Source organism: Saccopteryx leptura, chromosome 3, assembly GCF_036850995.1.
Source record: "Saccopteryx leptura isolate mSacLep1 chromosome 3, mSacLep1_pri_phased_curated, whole genome shotgun sequence".
NCBI lineage: Eukaryota > Metazoa > Chordata > Mammalia > Chiroptera > Emballonuridae > Saccopteryx > Saccopteryx leptura.
In genome coordinates this window covers 140,782,381-140,799,892 of record NC_089505.1, presented here as the reverse complement: position 1 = coordinate 140,799,892, position 17,512 = coordinate 140,782,381, and the positions used below count along the sequence as shown (strand labels likewise).

The 17,512-nt window shown below is 36.0% G+C and overlaps 1 protein-coding gene across 17 annotated transcripts in view; it reads right to left on the bottom strand.

Moving 5' to 3' along the window:
• Positions 1 to 887: 887 nt before the first annotated feature.
• Positions 888 to 17,512, bottom strand: part of SGIP1 (SH3GL interacting endocytic adaptor 1) — a 223,780-nt gene continuing 207,155 nt past the window's right edge. For all 17 annotated transcript variants that reach the window (XM_066376506.1, XM_066376505.1, XM_066376507.1 and 14 more), the window contains 6 exons: positions 16,252 to 16,407; positions 11,196 to 11,328; positions 7,131 to 7,333; positions 5,305 to 5,369; positions 4,561 to 4,725; positions 888 to 3,196 (listed from right to left, as the gene is read on the bottom strand). In XM_066376506.1, coding sequence (XP_066232603.1) covers positions 3,174 to 3,196; positions 4,561 to 4,725; positions 5,305 to 5,369; positions 7,131 to 7,333; positions 11,196 to 11,328; positions 16,252 to 16,407 — 745 coding nt within the window. In that variant the 3' untranslated portion in view covers positions 888 to 3,173. The remainder of the gene's footprint in view (positions 3,197 to 4,560; positions 4,726 to 5,304; positions 5,370 to 7,130; positions 7,334 to 11,195; positions 11,329 to 16,251; positions 16,408 to 17,512) is intronic.

Here is a 17,512-nt window from a genome sequence, read left to right as displayed (position 1 = left end):
CTTCATTGTTTTGCTTAACAGGATTCTATGTGCAATTCTAGTAGAAAAAAAGTCTTTTGCTTAAGAAAAGCTCGAAAACCACTAGTCCCAGCCCGTCACTCTAAAGATGAGAAACTGAAAAGGGCAGTGATTCGTCCAAGGTCACACGGCAGGAATTAGTGTTAGTGCTAATGTACTTCCCAGGCTTCTTTGAAAAGAAGAAATAAAAATATATTGAATTATGGTCTCAGACACTTTGAAGATGTAGACAGAGTTAAAACACATAAAACATTTGTGGTTTGACTTTCTGGGCTGTTTTCTCTTCATTTGAAACCATTTGGAATGTGGGCATTCTTCCTTTACAGGTGAAATTAATTCCCAAATACCATGCAGTGAATGTTCATTTTGGCCATAGGTGTAGAGAAGAATAGATCTTTAAAAATAATTAAAACTTGAAAATTATCAGGAATTATAAATTCTTATTATGATAAAATTCAGAATAATTTGTAATAAAAATTTATTTTTAAAAATATGAAAATATGGAATTTATTTAAAAAGAAAAATATACTCTCCATTTTGCCAAAATAAAGCAGTATCATTCATACTTTCTATCTTGTTAGAGCAGAACCTTTTAATCATAATGCTCAGGACATGATGCTCTGGTTAACAAGAACCCTTTCTTTTGATTTTAAGCCATAGTATTGAAAATCTTAACATGTACTAGCTCATTTTGTTCTGTTTTAAGAATTGATTATGAACCTGACTTAATGTTTTGTTTTATTTTTATAATTGAGACGATAGTGTTGTCTAGGACCATTTTTTTTAACATGAATTCTTAGTGTACAGTACTATGGGTACAGGTATAACAGGAGATTGTAAACTATAGGAGTAATAAAAAAACACCAAAATCTCACTGATATGAGTTTATTGTGTTATTAGTAGATCTGTTTTCTGGAAGGAGAAGGGATATATTCTCTATTGAGGTCCTGCTTATTCAAGGTTAAGTAGTTTTGAAGTCACTGACTTTTATTCTGCTTCACAAAGGCCAATTAAGGGATCACTAGGATATCTTTATAGTTTCAAATTTTAGTTCCTGGAAGCATTGAACAATGTTAGGGACCATTGTAATCTATGTTTTAAATTACGTTTTTATAATATCAACAAAATTTGTGTGTTTAATTACTAGTTCACTCCAGAACTATGTATATAAAATAAAACAAAATATAAAAAGCAAGACATAAAAACAGTAATATTTACACATTTTAATATGCTTTGAGTTAGTTTTCAATATTTTTTCCATGAATTGATTACTTAAAAACATATTTTAATATTCATATTCTGGGTAATTCTCGATTTTCTGCTGCTTCCTTTCCACTGGTTTGAGTGTTTGAGATTTCCCCACATTTCACAGGATTGAAAAGGATGCATTTTCTATTTTGATTTCAAAATAAGTTGGGTGTCTTTACTTAAAATGAGCATTATAATTATTTGTTTAAAAAACTTCAACACAAGACTTGAGGAGCCAATTGTAGTATTCATCTAATGTAAAACGGATCATTTTGAACATTCCCTGGGTAGCAAGGAATGATGGAGAACAAATATTAACTTAAATAGTTCTACAAAAACACCTGCCAGTCACAAGCTCATTTTAAGAGTAAGACCTATATATTTTAATGTGATTCTAAAATTTAAAGGGGCTAAAAATTCTTTGTCAAATATGAATAAATGTAAAGTAAAATTCAGCAACTAATGATAAATAGAACAACTTAAAATTACAGTTATTTATCAGTACAACCTAGAATATAAAGTTGCTTATGTTTAAAACAAGTTCAATGACTTGAAGGAAAATTCATGTTTTCAGATTGTAACAGAGAAAGGTTTTACAACTGAAATCCCTGAAGAAGTGCTTTTCTGTCCTGAAGTCTCATATCGTGAGGCCAAACTACAGTATTAAGTTTTTATTACACCTTGCAACAATGAAATCATAACACATTTTTGATAACTCTCTTTTTGAGTCCCTAAGAATGGCAAAGGTTTATAGTTTCACACAATGAATCTTATCTAAAAGGAATTTATTGCACAATTATGTGGATAGAATTTCATTTTTTTCCTTCTCATATGTTGTAAATGATTTTCCTTAAAATTCTCCTTCTGGATTTAAATAAGGGACTAAATTTTTTTTCTGAGATTTTCAGTTTCAATATTTTGATTCCTGTGGGTAGAGAGGAAAATACATATATGTGGAACCAATTTCCATGCTAGATGGGAGAAAATCTGTTTAGGGCAATTGTGCAAAAAATTGTCAACCAGTTCAACTATGGAAAGTCTTGAAGTTTTAAAATCATAATTTTGGTTCTAGTCTGACTGATTATTCACCAATCTCTACATGTGTTAAAGAGAGGGGAAGTAGGTAAGACGTCAACATCTTTTTATTCTTGATTATAATTTCATATACTTAAACTTTAAATATGAATTGCTTTCCTTTTTTACACTAGTTACAAAAATAAGAGGCCCTGTTTACACAGTTTGCATTTTTATGAAATTTGCAGTTTGAAAAAAAAGCTTTTTAAAAAGTGGTAATTAATGCTTTTCTTTGAATATGCTGTAACCTTAGAATGTTTTTTCTGAAATAGTTTCTGAATTTAACCCACTAAACATTTGAAGATAGAATTTTTATTTAGCACTAGAATAAAACATACTAAGGACTAAAGAAAAGAACGTTTTCTTTCTGGTTCCACTTAATTTTCTTTGTACGTGGCACCCCCTTTATGATAGCTATCAATATTATATTTAGTTTTATATATTGACAAAATTCAGTCTACCTCTGTAAGCACTGTGCCATTCAACAGTACTACTATTAAATTTACATACCACAGTTTAAATTACATCCATTTCAGGAATGGTAAAATGCTAAAACTCAAGTGTCTAACTGCCTTACTGGAATGAGTACAATTTACAAATACAATAATTACATTTTAAAACCATAACAATGTTACACCTAGAAGTAAATACTGTAGGACTGGTCATCCTGGTGTGGTATGAAGGAAATCCTTGCTGAAAAGTCAGGGACATTTCCAGCAGATTTTTCCCAAGTGCAGAGTTTGATTTGTTTTCATCAAACCAAGATTGAAACTTGTTTTGCATATAACAGTTCTCCATTATATGAATCCTTTACATCCTTGCGTAAGATTTTATTAGTTATCTGCCAAGTATTTTCCTGCAAAACAAAAAACATATCAACAGCTTACCTACTAGTTCAACAATGTGATTATCACATGGCTAACATTTCTTTTCCTCCTGCCTTACCCCTAGGAGCCAAATATTGCATACCTGAGGGGTGTAATATGAATATAAGACATATCATACTTGTTTTTTAAATTTTCAATTTTCCAGACCAGCGAGTTGCCTTTAAACATGTACATATATAAACATTTTTACAGAAGTTTGGGTTATACCCAGAATAGATATTTATTTCTGGAAATGAGAATATAATTTGTTATAGGAAGTATGGTCATATAATTACTTTCTAACCTCGGTCATTTCTGAGAGTGAAAGGGATATAGTTGATAATTATATCAGTACAGCACACATAAAAACCAAGACATACCCCCCAAAATCATTGACAAATATAATCACCCTAGTACTGGGCAATCCCCTGCCCACAAATGATCTTGTGTGCCAAAAACCTGTCTCATAGTCACATCAGCTCATGGGTAACGAGGTCTGCTTCTGGCCTAGGATTTTTTTTTTTTTTGTATTTTTCTGAAGTTGGAAATGGGGAGGCAGTCAGACAGACTCCCGCATGCGCCTGACTGGGATCCACTCAGCATGCCCACCAGGGGGCGATGCTCTGCCCATCTGGGGCGTTGCTCTGTTGCAACCAGGGCCATTCTAGCACCTGAGGCAGAGGCCATGGAGCCATCTTCAGCGCCCGGGCCAACTTTTGCTCCAATGGAGCCTTGGCTGCGGGAGGGGAAGAGAGACAGAGAGGAAGGAGAGGGGGAGGGGTGGAGAAGCAGATGGGTGCTTTTCCTGTGTGCCCTGGCTGGGAATCAAATCTGGGACTCCTGCATGCCAGGACGACGCTCTACCACTGAGCCAACCAGCCAGGGCCTGACCTAGGATTTTTAAGGTTTCTATTAAAGAGAAAGATGGATTCTCTTAAATCTCAGCTAAGCCTAGCAAGCCTAAAATCTATAAAGTCCTATTAGAGAAGAAAAGTTTTTAAGTAAGAGTTAAATTCAAAGGCAAATAACATATATACTTGTCAATATAACAAAAGTAGGATTTACTTCATTCACCTCAGTGTACACATCAATATAATGGGAAAGACTGCTGAGCCCATATAAGAAACAGAGCCAGAGCCATGATAAGTAGCCAGGGCCTTCCTAATTCATGATTTCCAGTCTACTGTCCTAGTTTTTCTTCATTCAGCAACTGGTTGGCTTTCTAATTGGGATGAGATATAGGAGTTGGGAGTAGGTAAAAGATGAGAAAGTCACAATCTCTTCTTTCTTAAGGAAGAATAGCTAGGCAACATTATTTTTTTTTGCAAATGAAATTCACAGGATTCACACTGACCTGCAGCAAATCTTTTTTTGATGAGTGAAAATCGATAGCCTGCTCCAACAAGTTCAATGTCACAGCCAGAAAGTGTGCTTCCTTCACTTGTAAACTGCACAACCAATGGTGAAGGTTTGCTTGGGCCTTCAGATAACTGGAATCTTGCCAATAAAGAGCCCACGCCTATAAAAAGAATATCATATGCTGCAAGATAATAGTCAACACAACATTCTGGATATAATTTTGGATATTGTAGTCAAAATTGAATGTACAAAATATCTTATTAGAAAATGATATATTTCAGTGACAAAACAGTGATGAATAAGATTAGTCATTAAACATTATTAGCAACTCTTTTTGCCTACAGATTCAGTGTAATTCAGCCAAATGGTATTTCAAAATTTGAGAGCATACTACTTGGAAGGCAATGTATTTTACAACCTGTGATTGATATCAGAGGAAAGTAAAACATACCTAAAATATCCGGGAGTGTAAGGTCTGATACAGGTTAGAAGCATGCCTTAATAAAAGATTTTCTTGGCTGAAAATACCGTGTTTGATGTGGGGTCTTGGGCCGAAAAAGGGAAGCAGATTTATTGAAGAATGACTTGCTTTTACTGGTTGAAATACATATATACAACAATGAAGTGAAGTATTTTGCTTGCTTTTAGTGCTAAAGTATATTTTGGTTAATAGTTACTAGACACCTGCACATTATTTCAGCCTTAGATATTAAATAAAGTAAGCCTGTGATTACATTACCTCCATTTTCTGACTTCTGAGAAATATCAGGAATTTTCCATAATATTCTTTGTTGTTCAGCATTCCTAAAAATAAAATAGGTAAAAGACTTGCATAAGCAAGGCTCTTTTGTTTAATAGATGCCATATTTTTTCCAGGTAATGTTACTATTTTTTTTTATTAAAAAAAGGATCTTGAAAATTCTAGCTACATTTTAAGCATTATCTCTTTATCCATCCACCCATCCATCCACCCACACATAAATTGTCTCCTTTCCTGTTCCTAATTGTAACCAGCCAGAACACTGTCAGGTAGATAAATATTTAGAGGATAATGCAGTTAAAATTTTAAATACATCTACTGACAAAAAAAAGATGGAAAGAGTTAGTTAATCAGTGAGTTCAGGTAGTTTAAATTGGAGCTGTCATATGATTGACATTCATTTCTTTTAATGTTCTATTTTTTGCTTTTGACAGTCACATAGAAAATGTAGAGCCATTTATTTTTTTCTAGGAGAGTAAGTCAGTGGTGGGATTCAGCTGGTTCATACCAGTTTGGAAGAAACAATATCTAATTTTTTGTTGAGTTCGGGGAACTGGTTGTTAAAATGGCACTTTGTAATCAGGGTTCTCTCTAAGGTGGGTGCCTGGGCAGCCGCCCAATGTGGAAATCACAGATTTACACTTCTTACTCTTTTTTTAACATTTATCTGCATAACCGTGTATTCTAAGCACCCGCAGTAATGTTCATTCTATCCATAGGTGAAAAAAATTGCAAGTGAGGATGCCAATCAAGAAGCAATATGACGGAGGACAATCTGACTTTGGGTGATGGGTATGCAACAGAATTGAATGACAAGATAACCTGGACATGTTTTCTTTGAATATATGTACCCTGATTTATTGATGTCATCCCATTAAAATTAATAAAAATGTATTTATTATAAAAAAAAGAAAAAAAACAATATGGAAATATCTTAAATAACAGTTTTATTGTTTTTTTGGTCAGGTATTACTTAATATTTTTTCATTACTATTTTAAAACTCTTTCTTATAACATAATTTAGTTTTGTGTACCTCTTTTATTGTTCTTAAGTATTAAATGCATGAAATAATAAACTACCTTTTGGTATATCTTTTTTTATACTTAAAACAGTCATTAGGGCAGAGACTCGGTTGTTAAAGTATTTGAATCCCACCACAGAGTAAGTCTTTTTAGCAGCCATTCCTGCTACGCGGTTTCTGTTTCCATACTTTCACTAGGGTGCCCTTTTGTAGTCCAGAAACTACAAAATGAAACCACTTCTCAAACTCCCCTGTAGTCAGGGCCCTAGATGCAGACTAGACTACACCAACTGCATGCCCTGGGGGGATTTGGAGGATACAGGGAGGGAGAGGCCATTCTCCTCCTGCTTTCTTGGCTGTTTTCTGCTGACAGCAACCTAATTGCAACGTGGGGATCTTCACACCACTGTGCTCCAGTCCAGTCTCTGGTTTTGTGGGCATTGAAAAGCAGTTAAGGTAGAGTGGTAGGAGCTTGCTCTTCCTTGCATCAAAGCGACTGTGGGGAGTTCTTGAATTCAGTGGCTCCCCTGGCAGCCTTCTAATTTTCCTTCCTGGCTATGGCAGAGGGAAGCAGCCCCTCTGGCCGGCTGGGTCTACCATCTTCTGGGAAACATCCCTGGAGACCCAGCCTCTAGCTTAGTTTTTCCTGACACTCCCACCATGTACGTATGAGCATCTAAATCGCAGTGTTTTCAGGAAGGAAACACAAGGGCTAAGAAGTCTGTGATCCCTTCGCCTGGAAGGAGCTCTCTGGGGAAGCCGAAGATGGTTGAGGTTCCTTACCAGACTGCTGGGGGGAGCACGGCCTGCAGCTTGGTTACTCCTCCGTCTATGGGGACCAGGAACTGAACATTGTTGAGAGCCACAGCGGTTGTCATTGCATCCGTGTTGTACTTGTAATCAATGCGCAGGTCGGTGCTTGTGGGCTCACACCGCCAGCTCACTGCCAGGCTCAGAGGTGTGGACTGAATGCCCTGGACAGACACCTTGCCAAACGACAGGAAAGAAAATATGTAAGGCACAGCCATTAACCTGAAACAAACCAGAACTTAAAATTACCTCCCATAGGAATGTTCTTTGATATCAAACCGTCATCATGTTGTTTGTACTTCTCACTAATGAGCTCTCAGAGAAAACCACCAGGAAGGGTGCCATGTGAGAGAGAGCTGGTGCTTCGGGGAAAATGTTACAGATTAAAAAGCAAAACCAATTACTAAAGTCTCTGTAGCACGTTAGAGATCAGAATGCACTTTTTATCAGTTAAGGAGGTGGTAGCACACTGCTTAGGAATCGAGGCCCAGGAATTAGACAGTTCTGGGTGTGAGTTCAGACCCTTGTCCCAGTGCATGCACACTGCAGGGGCCATTGTCACTTAAAAGCCAAGTGATCTTGCACAGTTACTGAACCTCTCTGACCCTCATTTATTTTCTCATCAATCAAATGGAAATGATAACTATATTATTTACCTATAGAGTCATCAGGCAGATTGAAGGAGAGTTACTGTGAAATACTCAACAAAGGGCGTAGCACATAGTCAATGACTAGTATTTTAATTCATGTGACCAGTTAATATTCTTATCATATTTGCCTTTTACAGCAAACCTGTGAGTTTGAGATCTGTCAGATAAAGGACTAGAACCCAGGCCCTCTAACTGGAAGACAGCATTCAACTGTTTGCTGTCAATTCTAGTTAGAATCAACTGTTTGACCAAGTCTGACCAAGGGAAATCCAGGTTTGAAGAATCAACAAAAATTAATTTTATCTAAAGCCAATAATATCAACAGGAGTTTTCAGTCCACAATGAAAACATTCCCAATGTTATAATTCCTTGACTGTTCACCGTGAGGATGAATAGCTGTAGGGATTCTCCTTTTCCAAGTACAGTACATGCATATTGCAGGGGCCATCTGGTGGTGTCTGTGCCCTTGCAGTTTTATTCATGGACGATGAGTTTTGCTGATTCTGAAGACTATAAACAGCTCTCCACTGGCCTAGCAATGTCTGCACATATGAGCATCATGGGGAAGGGGCCAGACGGCAGGTAGAGCTCACAAGGCAGGAGTGGCTGCTGCAGAAACAAGCTCAGAAATGGGTTCTTTTATAAAATGAGAGGCATGGCTTTTGAGGACAATTTTAGTTAGATGATCATTATAATCTGTAAATATTTTACAGATTACATTAAACTGTAAATATTTTTAACAGCAAAATCCTCTGCAAAGGAACTTTTGTTTTGAAATCTGTTATTTAAGATAGGTCAACCGCGGAGCCATACCCTGCTGTTTCTGCTCTCTGTCCACAGCAGGAGTTCACAACTTGATAGTAGCCAGGTGCTTTATGGTTATGTGAGGGTGTGTTTTTATTTATTTATTTATTTTACAGAGACAGAGAGTGAGTCAGAGAGAGGGATAGACAGGGACAGACAGAAATGGGAGAGAGATGAGAAGCATCAATCATTAGTTTTTCATTGCGTGTTGCAACACCTTAGTTGTTCATTGATTACTTTCTCATATGTGCCTTGACTGCGGGCCTTCAGCAGACCGAGTAACCCCTTGCTTGAGCCAGAGACCTTGGGTCCAAGCTGGTGAGCTTTGCTCAAACCAGATGAGTCTGCACTCAAGCTGGCGACCTCAGGGTCTCGAACCTGGGTCCTTCCGCATCCCAGTCCGACGCTCTATCCACTGCGCCAACTCCTAGTCAGGCTGAGGGTGTGTTTTTGATTGTCCCTGTACCTGGAAGAGCAACTGGTGACCAGAAACTAAACATGCTGCGATTTGAGGGCAGTCCCACAAAAAACACTAGTTTTGCCTGCCACTCAATTCCTTGCATAGTTGTAAACAACACAACTCAAAAACAGAGTCCTCAGAGCACACTTTCACACAAGACAACAGGCCTAGGGCCACTTACATTTTGTGAAGTACTTTGAAATATATTAGACTATTAGCTCCTCATAGCAGCCTATAAAATATCTAGGTAGGAATCATTGTTATCCCTAATTGCAGATGAGGAAACAGGTTCAGGGAAATGAAGTACCCAAAGTCAGTAGCCAGTACACAGCTGACTAATTCCAGAATTCAGTCTCTTGCCAAAACTTTAATATTTACACACCAAGCTCATATTGCAATAGGTGAATTCTGCTTATTTTCCAGGTTCACTTAATGACAATTATGGAGGCTAAAAAAAATCTCACAGGATTTAAAATTTCAAAAAAAAAAAATTCTTTTAATCTGAATTGATAATGTAGATGCAGGATTTGTAATGAAAGTTCATGAAAGAAAATAACCACAGTTTTTTTTAAACGATTTCCAGAAACTTTTTTAAAAAAAATTATTCATTTTAGAGAGGAGAGAAAGAGACAGAAGAGAGAGGAGAGACAGAGAGAGAGAAAGGGGGAGGAGCTGGAAGCATCAACTCCCATATGTGCCTTGACCAGGCAAGCCCGGGGTTTCGAACCGGCAACCTCAGCATTTCCAGGTCGACGCTTTATCCACTGCACCACCACAGGTCAGTATATAACCACGGTTTTTAGTTTTACCCTTTTGGGCATAAGAACCATGCATGTGCCTTGGAATTTAACTTCTTAATCGGAGAAAAATTACATTGGAGTTTCTTTTCCTTAACTGCTTTCCATTTCTCTCAGAAGCTTGGCGCTATCACTAAATGTGTTTAAATGCATTGGGGAAAAAAACAATGAAATAAAAGTACATTTTATATTTTAATTATAAAAGTAATGAATTTTTGTCATATCATGTGTTTGTTTAGTATTATTGATAATAAGTTTAGACAATTCTATTCTTATAGGAAAAATATTATGTTCATTTGTATTTTTGTAAAATGTACCGTTATATAGATACTTTAGTCTCAATGGTTCCCTTACTATATAAATAAGTGATTTTCACCTGCAGGGTATATTATAATCACCTGGAGAACTTGTAATAAATACAGGTACCCTGAGCCAATTAAGTCAAAATCTCTGGGAGTTTCAGGGCCCAGCAGATATCTATGTCTGTGTCTATATCTATGTTATTATATATATAACTATTTTTGCTTATCTATAAATAGATTTCAATATAGATATCTATTTATATCTATATATAATTAGTATAAGCTCAAAACCAGTATTTATTTACAAGTACTCTGGTGATTATAGAGACATGTTTAAGAGGCACTGATTTCTATTAAAAGACACTTTAAAAAATAGCATTTTTTCCATATCTCAGGCAAAACAATTTGAACATATTTGTTCACAAAAAATTATAGTGCATTGGTGATCAAGTGGCTGGGAATCAATAGGACACTCAGGCTTTATGGAATCTTGGTTTGAAGTAGGCTTATTTACTAGGTCAGTAATAATTTGGGATAAGGGTAATCCTGGACACATACACAAAAGGTATCATATATTATACTGTATTGTTATACAACCTTTTAACATTAAATTATTTTTTACCATAAATTTTACTAGAATTTATTTCATAGTACTGCATTAGAAAAAAAATCAGATTACTTTCATTTAAGAATTTAAAATAAGAGGTTTTAGTATAGTAATATTTTTAACAAGATTACAGTCAACTAGTTTATCAATATAATCTTGACTGATGTAATTTTCTGCAACTTTCTTTTGTAGCATATTTTTCTAATTTTTAAATAAAATATTTTATAAGTTTAAACTAAGAATATGTATGAATATTCTTGTCACTGTCTGCAAGTAGTCTTAAACATTTTTTTCTTATAAATTAAAGCTTTTAAATAATATTAAAAATGTTACTTTATTTACTTTTATTTAATGTTAGGTATGTTAGAATATACATTTGTAATGTGGAAGTGAACACTGACAATATAAATAGGCTTACCTGATATTTAAGCATGTCCACATTATAATATGTAGCCTGGGGTTTTTGTTCAGATACTTTCTTTAGGTGAGTCATCAAATTTGGCATATTTACCCAGAATTCCTTGGTATTGGCATCATTTTGGGCATTATCGCTATTCAGGAAGAAAAAATGATTATCATCTTATGGCAAATATATATAAATGATACAAAGAAGCATCTTAGTAAATTGTCATCTAATTTCTATATCCATCTTTGACAATTTGTGGAGACTTTTTTAAACAATAATATGGTTTTGATTCAATTGCAGTTCTAAAATGGTATTAAGCTAATAGATTAATACCCATAAGAAGGCAGTATTATAGTGCTTTAAATCTCAGTGATTACCAGTAGTATTAACCAATCATGATGATAAGTGGTTGCTTCAAGGAGTGAATTGTTTATTAACCCAAAGTTAATAGCTCTTTCTACATCACCACAGTTCCCTCTTAGTCTGTTAATGCAATCAAAGAGCTGAGCATATCGATTTTGTTTTGAATTGACTTGAACAGTAGTTTTCAGAAATAACTGAGTTAAATATTGGCCAAATGTCTTTGTCTCTATCTGAAAAGGGCGATACTAAAATTACCTTGCTGCTGTTTTAGCATTCACAATATTTTACCTAAGAGCATCTAAAGCATGAAAAAATCTTTTCTCTTACAACTCGACCCTGAAATTTAAGTCATAATTACCATGGTAGCTACAATAGATGAGTATAGTATTGATGAACTAAGGAGTTTTATATTCTTATGAGAAGATTAGCTTTGTTTAGAGATAACTCACCCAATGTATGTTGAAAATGCTTGTCTCAATAACAAAAAAGTTACATAAGAATATGAAGCATCTACTCACTTCCCACACACTGAGAAAACTGAGAACCCAAGTAATTCGGTAACTTGACCCACAACTCATTAGTGACATTTCACTTTCAGAATATTCTATATAATACAATAATAGTAGCTATAATTTTTTGAGCATTTATTATGTGCTAGGCAGTCTGTTAGATACCCTAAAAACATTTCATTAAAATCTTCCTGCAAAGGAAGAATTATCTTCCTTTTTTAAAGATAAGCAAATGTTACAAAGAGAGAAAATTAGAGGTTAAGAAGACAGAGGGGTACCTGAGGGAGAAGTGGGGATAGGGGAGGAAAGTAAAGAGGGACAAATATATACCCCCACATAGGTGGGATATAAACCTGAGACCCATGGATACAGATAAAAGTGAAGTGGTTAGCAGGGGAGGGGGGGAGGGGAGGAGAAGTAAGGGGAAAAACTATATTGTGATAGAAAATGATTTGACTTTGGATGATGGGCACACAACACAATCAACAGTTCAAATGCTATAGAGATGTTCACCTGAAACCTATGTACTCTTATTGATCAATATCACCCTATTAAATTTAATTTTTCAATAAAAAGCCAAACACAAACAAAAAAACAAAAACAAAAAAAAAAGAAGACAGAGGGTAATATAGTGATAATGTGATAAAGGCAAATTAATAGTAAGTTGCTATCATTCAGTTTCCAGAAGTCTTACAAAGCGAAAAGCTAAGTCAAAAACATCAGGGCCTTCCTGGCCGGTTGGCTCAGCGGTAGAGCGTTGGCCTGGCGTGCGGGGGACCCGGGTTCAATTCCCGGCCAGGGCACATAGAAGAAGCGCCCATTTGCTTCTCCACCCCCCCCCCTTCCTCTCTGTCTCTCTCTTCCCCTCCCACAGCCAAGGCTCCATTGGAGCAAAGATGGCCCGGGCGCTGGGGATGGCTCCTTGGCCTCTGCCCCAGGCGCTAGAGTGGCTCTGGTCACGGCAGAGCAACGCCCCGGAGGGGCAGAGCGTCGCCCCCTGGTGGGCAGAGCGTCGCCCCTGGTGGGCGTGCCGGGTGGATCCCAGTCAGGTGCATGCGAGAGTCTGTCTGACTGTCTCTCCTCGTTTCCAGCTTCAGAAAAAAATACAAAAAATACAAAAAAAAAAAAAAAAAAATCAGGGCCTTAAAATTACTATTGGTCTGTTGAGAGGGAGTAGTTATGGGGGCCAAGTGTCAGCATGACCCATGTGGTATACTGGGTCCTAGTCTTGGTTATTGAGGACACAGCAAAAGTTTGTGACTAGGGACATGTAGAAAGAGGGTGGAAAAGAATCCTGACCCCTGAGACTTTGCTTCTAATCAAGCTGAACTAAAGTTGCTGAGCTGTCTAAACTTTTATTGTCTAAAAGCATCCAAGTTGCCCAGAGCTTCCAAAGCTGAAGCTACACAAGGAGACAAGGGATAAGAGTAGTAGAGAGTGAGCAAAATTAAGTTATATATCTAAGTTTGAAGAACTAATAAACAACAAAGTCAGGATTTTAGCCCAGGTCAGTGTTACTACAGGTCATAATTTCACACTAGACCAAAACAGAGCATATGTCCAACAATTTGTCATGAATTTGTACTAAATAGATCTGAATCATTGGGAAAATTTCAATTATGCTATTTTTTTTTTAAAAAAAAGAAATGCATTTACTATGCTTAATCACAAAATAAGTCACATGTCTACGATAATTCCTCAGAGAGCTTACTTTAGTAAACATTCAGGAAGCTTTGCCAACCAAATGCTTACACAGAGATGCAATTCTTAAATGCTCAAGAAGTCTTGAGAATTCTTTAGTGTCATAATTGTTTTCAACAATTGTTCCTAAATATCCTTTACAAGCAAACTTCTTTCATAAGGCAAAAGTTGATTCCTGTCACAAGGATCACATACCAAAATGTCTACAAGGGCCAAACTATTCATCTAAATGAAGTCTTTCAGAAAATGTAAATGAGAGAGAGACTTGGCTGGGGATGAGACAACAGATGGTGAAAGGTCTTACTGCATTCAGTCTTAAGGCTTGGTTACATTGCCTTTTTCAAACCAGGGGTGGTGGAACTGGTGGGGCAGTACTGTATAACAACAACAAATAGACTATACAACTAATAGGTGATCAATCACAGCCCTGATACAATAATCAAATGAATTAATAAGGACTAAATTAATAAAGGTTTTTTGTTTTGTTTTGTATTTTGGTTTTAGCAAATAATGAAAGGGTATATATAATGTTTTGTCAAATAAAAATATCCTCAGAGTGATATTTAATTCAATTCATAAGACAGATATATTAATATAAGTATAAAATTCTTCCATAAATGTCTAAGAACTTGGCAAACTGCCTAAAAATGCAATAAAAACTATCATACCAGTCATATTTACAAACAAACTGGTGAGATGGAGGCACAAAAATTCTAATTTCAGATGGAGGAACCTCAAAAACTAAAATGAACTAGCTTGATATATGTGTACACCAAAAACATGGAGGAAACTGAATTAAGAAGTTTCTGATTTCTAATCTCAGTTGTTTCATATTTATTTTCATTTAATGGGGGAAACCATTACTTTTACACTTTTGAAGCTGGAGTCAAGTTTGCTAGTTAAGTCAAGCCTTCTCAGGCCCAATGGGGAGAAATCTTGGTAATCACTTGAAAGATCTGTGACTATTTTTCACCCTGGGAGTGAAAAAACCTCACTTGGTTAAGAAAGTAAATGACTATACTGGTCTTCAAATTCCAAATACTGACAATCTTTGTTATTTGTACATAAATATCCAGCTTGACTAAATTCTGTAAATTATGGCTGAATTGTTCATTCATTCAACAAATATTACTGAAGTCCTTATTCACAGAGGAAGGTATTGAGGATATGGTGGTGGCCTAATTGATATGTTCCATTCCCTCATGGATTTTACAGAAATGGGTGAATGAAGAAACACAATAGATTTATAATTACTCATTTTAGTAAGTGTGGCTAAAGATTTCATGAGAGAGAATAACAAGAGGACTTGTTAATAATTTAGTTTGGGAATTGTGGGTAAGATGGTTAAGGGTGCCCAGCGGAGCTGAGTGGGGGTCAGGTAAAGAAGGATGGGGATGGTATTGGAGGCAGAGAAAACAAGCACCCAGTCTTTCTGTGGGAAAGGACTCAGTCTGTTCCTAAGACTGGCTCTGGGCTGGCTGAAGCCACAAGGATTCCAAGGTAAGATGGTGGGAGATGAGGATAGAGAAGCAGGCAAGGCAGGATGACTTAGGGCCTCAGCGGCAATGATGACAAGTCTGGATTCTGGTACACAGGTAGTGTGGAGCCTCCGGAAGACTGATTTAGCCCATGAAAGATCCATTAGGCTGTTTTGTAAAAAATGTAGGAGAGGGGAAAGATTGAATGTGGGGGGGGAGCAATTGCAGTGGTTCAGCAAAATGATGACAGTGGTTATTTGGACAAGGGATGCCACTAAACATGGCCACTTTAGAGAGAGATTTTTTTATATGGAATATCAAGACTTCATGTCATTTCTAATAATCAACTTGTATAGTTGGTCATTTCTAATAGCATGCATGTGTATATGTTTATGTGAATGTACATGTGAGTATATATGATAAAAACATCATATTTATATGTATTAGTAAGAAATTCTAAAGGAGTATATCCAAATAAACAAATACACATCAGCTTCTTTGATGTAATATATGTAAAGTTCCATCAAAACAATTATTGTTACAATGACATTGTTTCACAGAAAATATTTTTACACATGAAGAGTAACTCACAGTACAAATATCATTTGACTTTAAAGATGCTAATACAACACATAAATTTTATTCCTTTTATGGGGTTTATTTCCCACCATCCTTATCCATTGCGTATTGATGATAAGTAAAACAGACACTAGATTGTCTGTTTTACTTATCATCAATAAATAAATGGTCACTATACAGATTTTATTACTTGAAATGTTTCTTTAGCCCCCTGAGATAGCTGGCCATTAAAATTTATATACATACAGATACACGATCAACCACGAAAACACCTTTGACAGCTGATGAAGTCACAAGTTTGAATCTACATACTTATCTGAGTAGTGGTTATGGCTTTACTGTGTTACTCCTTTGCTAAGGTTTATCCCTCCCTCATCTAAGTATGAAGAAGCACTAAGCTACAGACATCTCTAAAAAATTTGTGCAAAATATATTTACCAGCAGAGTAGTTGGGGATTTGGCAGGACGTGTTCTAACCTGCTGAAATTTATCACCCGAAAAGTCAGGGCAGCTGGCGACGGGTTGTTGGCAAAGTGTCTGGTGATGCCGGCAGGGAAGGACAACACCATCTCCCCAGTAATCTTCACAATGCACCTGGTATATCAGAGCAATGAGAGGAAAGCGAGAAGCCCAGGTCAGTATGCTGGAATCAAAACAGTTGTGAAAAGAACAGATTTATGTCACAATATTACACAGCAGAAGGGAAAAAAGGTAGCACTTCCAATTCCATTCTCAACCATAAATCATTTTTAAGACTCAGTGGTTTCTTTCAACACTTATACAATGACAACAACAAAATAGTGGTTATTTTGTTGAATGTCTTTTTGAACTGTAAGAAGAAAAGTGTAGCTTTTCTTTTTCGGTAGGAAAATATAAATGTTCCCCTCACAAATAGGACCATCTATTCTGGTGGTTCTCTCTTTCTTTGATTTCTGAATTTTTGACAGCATATTTGAAGATACTAAATTGCACAATGTTATCACATTATTCACTGGGACTTACTTTAGTTTTCTGAGTGACACAACTGATACTTTGAGCATGTTCTTTTATGAACCCCTGAGGTAGACTTATGGGTCCAATTTAGCTAGATTTCATTTCATTAACTTGTCTATTTGGTTGAAATTGTAACATCAGTTAACATATGGGTTAACACAATGGGTTGATAAATTGGAAGGAAGAATAATTCTTTTTTATTTTAAAGGCCTTTATTGAGGTATAATTGACATATAATAAATGGCACATTTATAGTGTAAAATTTCATAATTTTTGACACCTATCAAACCCTCACACATTCAAGATAATGACATCCAACATCCCTAAACATTTCCTCGAGTCTTGGTATCCCTCTTTCTGCCCTTCTCTATCCTTCTACTCCTTACCCTTATGCAGTTGCTAATATGCTTTCCAACACTCTACATTACTTTGCAGTTTCTAGAATTTTATATAAACTGAATGAAGTATATGATTTTATTTTTGGTCTGGCTTTTTTCACTCAGCATAATTATTTTGAGTGTCATTTTGTAGTGTGACTATCAGGAGTTCATGACTTTTTACTGCTGAGTAGCATATAGGTATATCATAGTGCTTTTGTTTTTGCTTTTAAATCCATTCATCTGTGAACATTTGGATTCTTTCCAGTTTTGGCCTATTACAAATCAGGTTGTGATGGATATGCATGTACAAGTCATTGTATGAACAT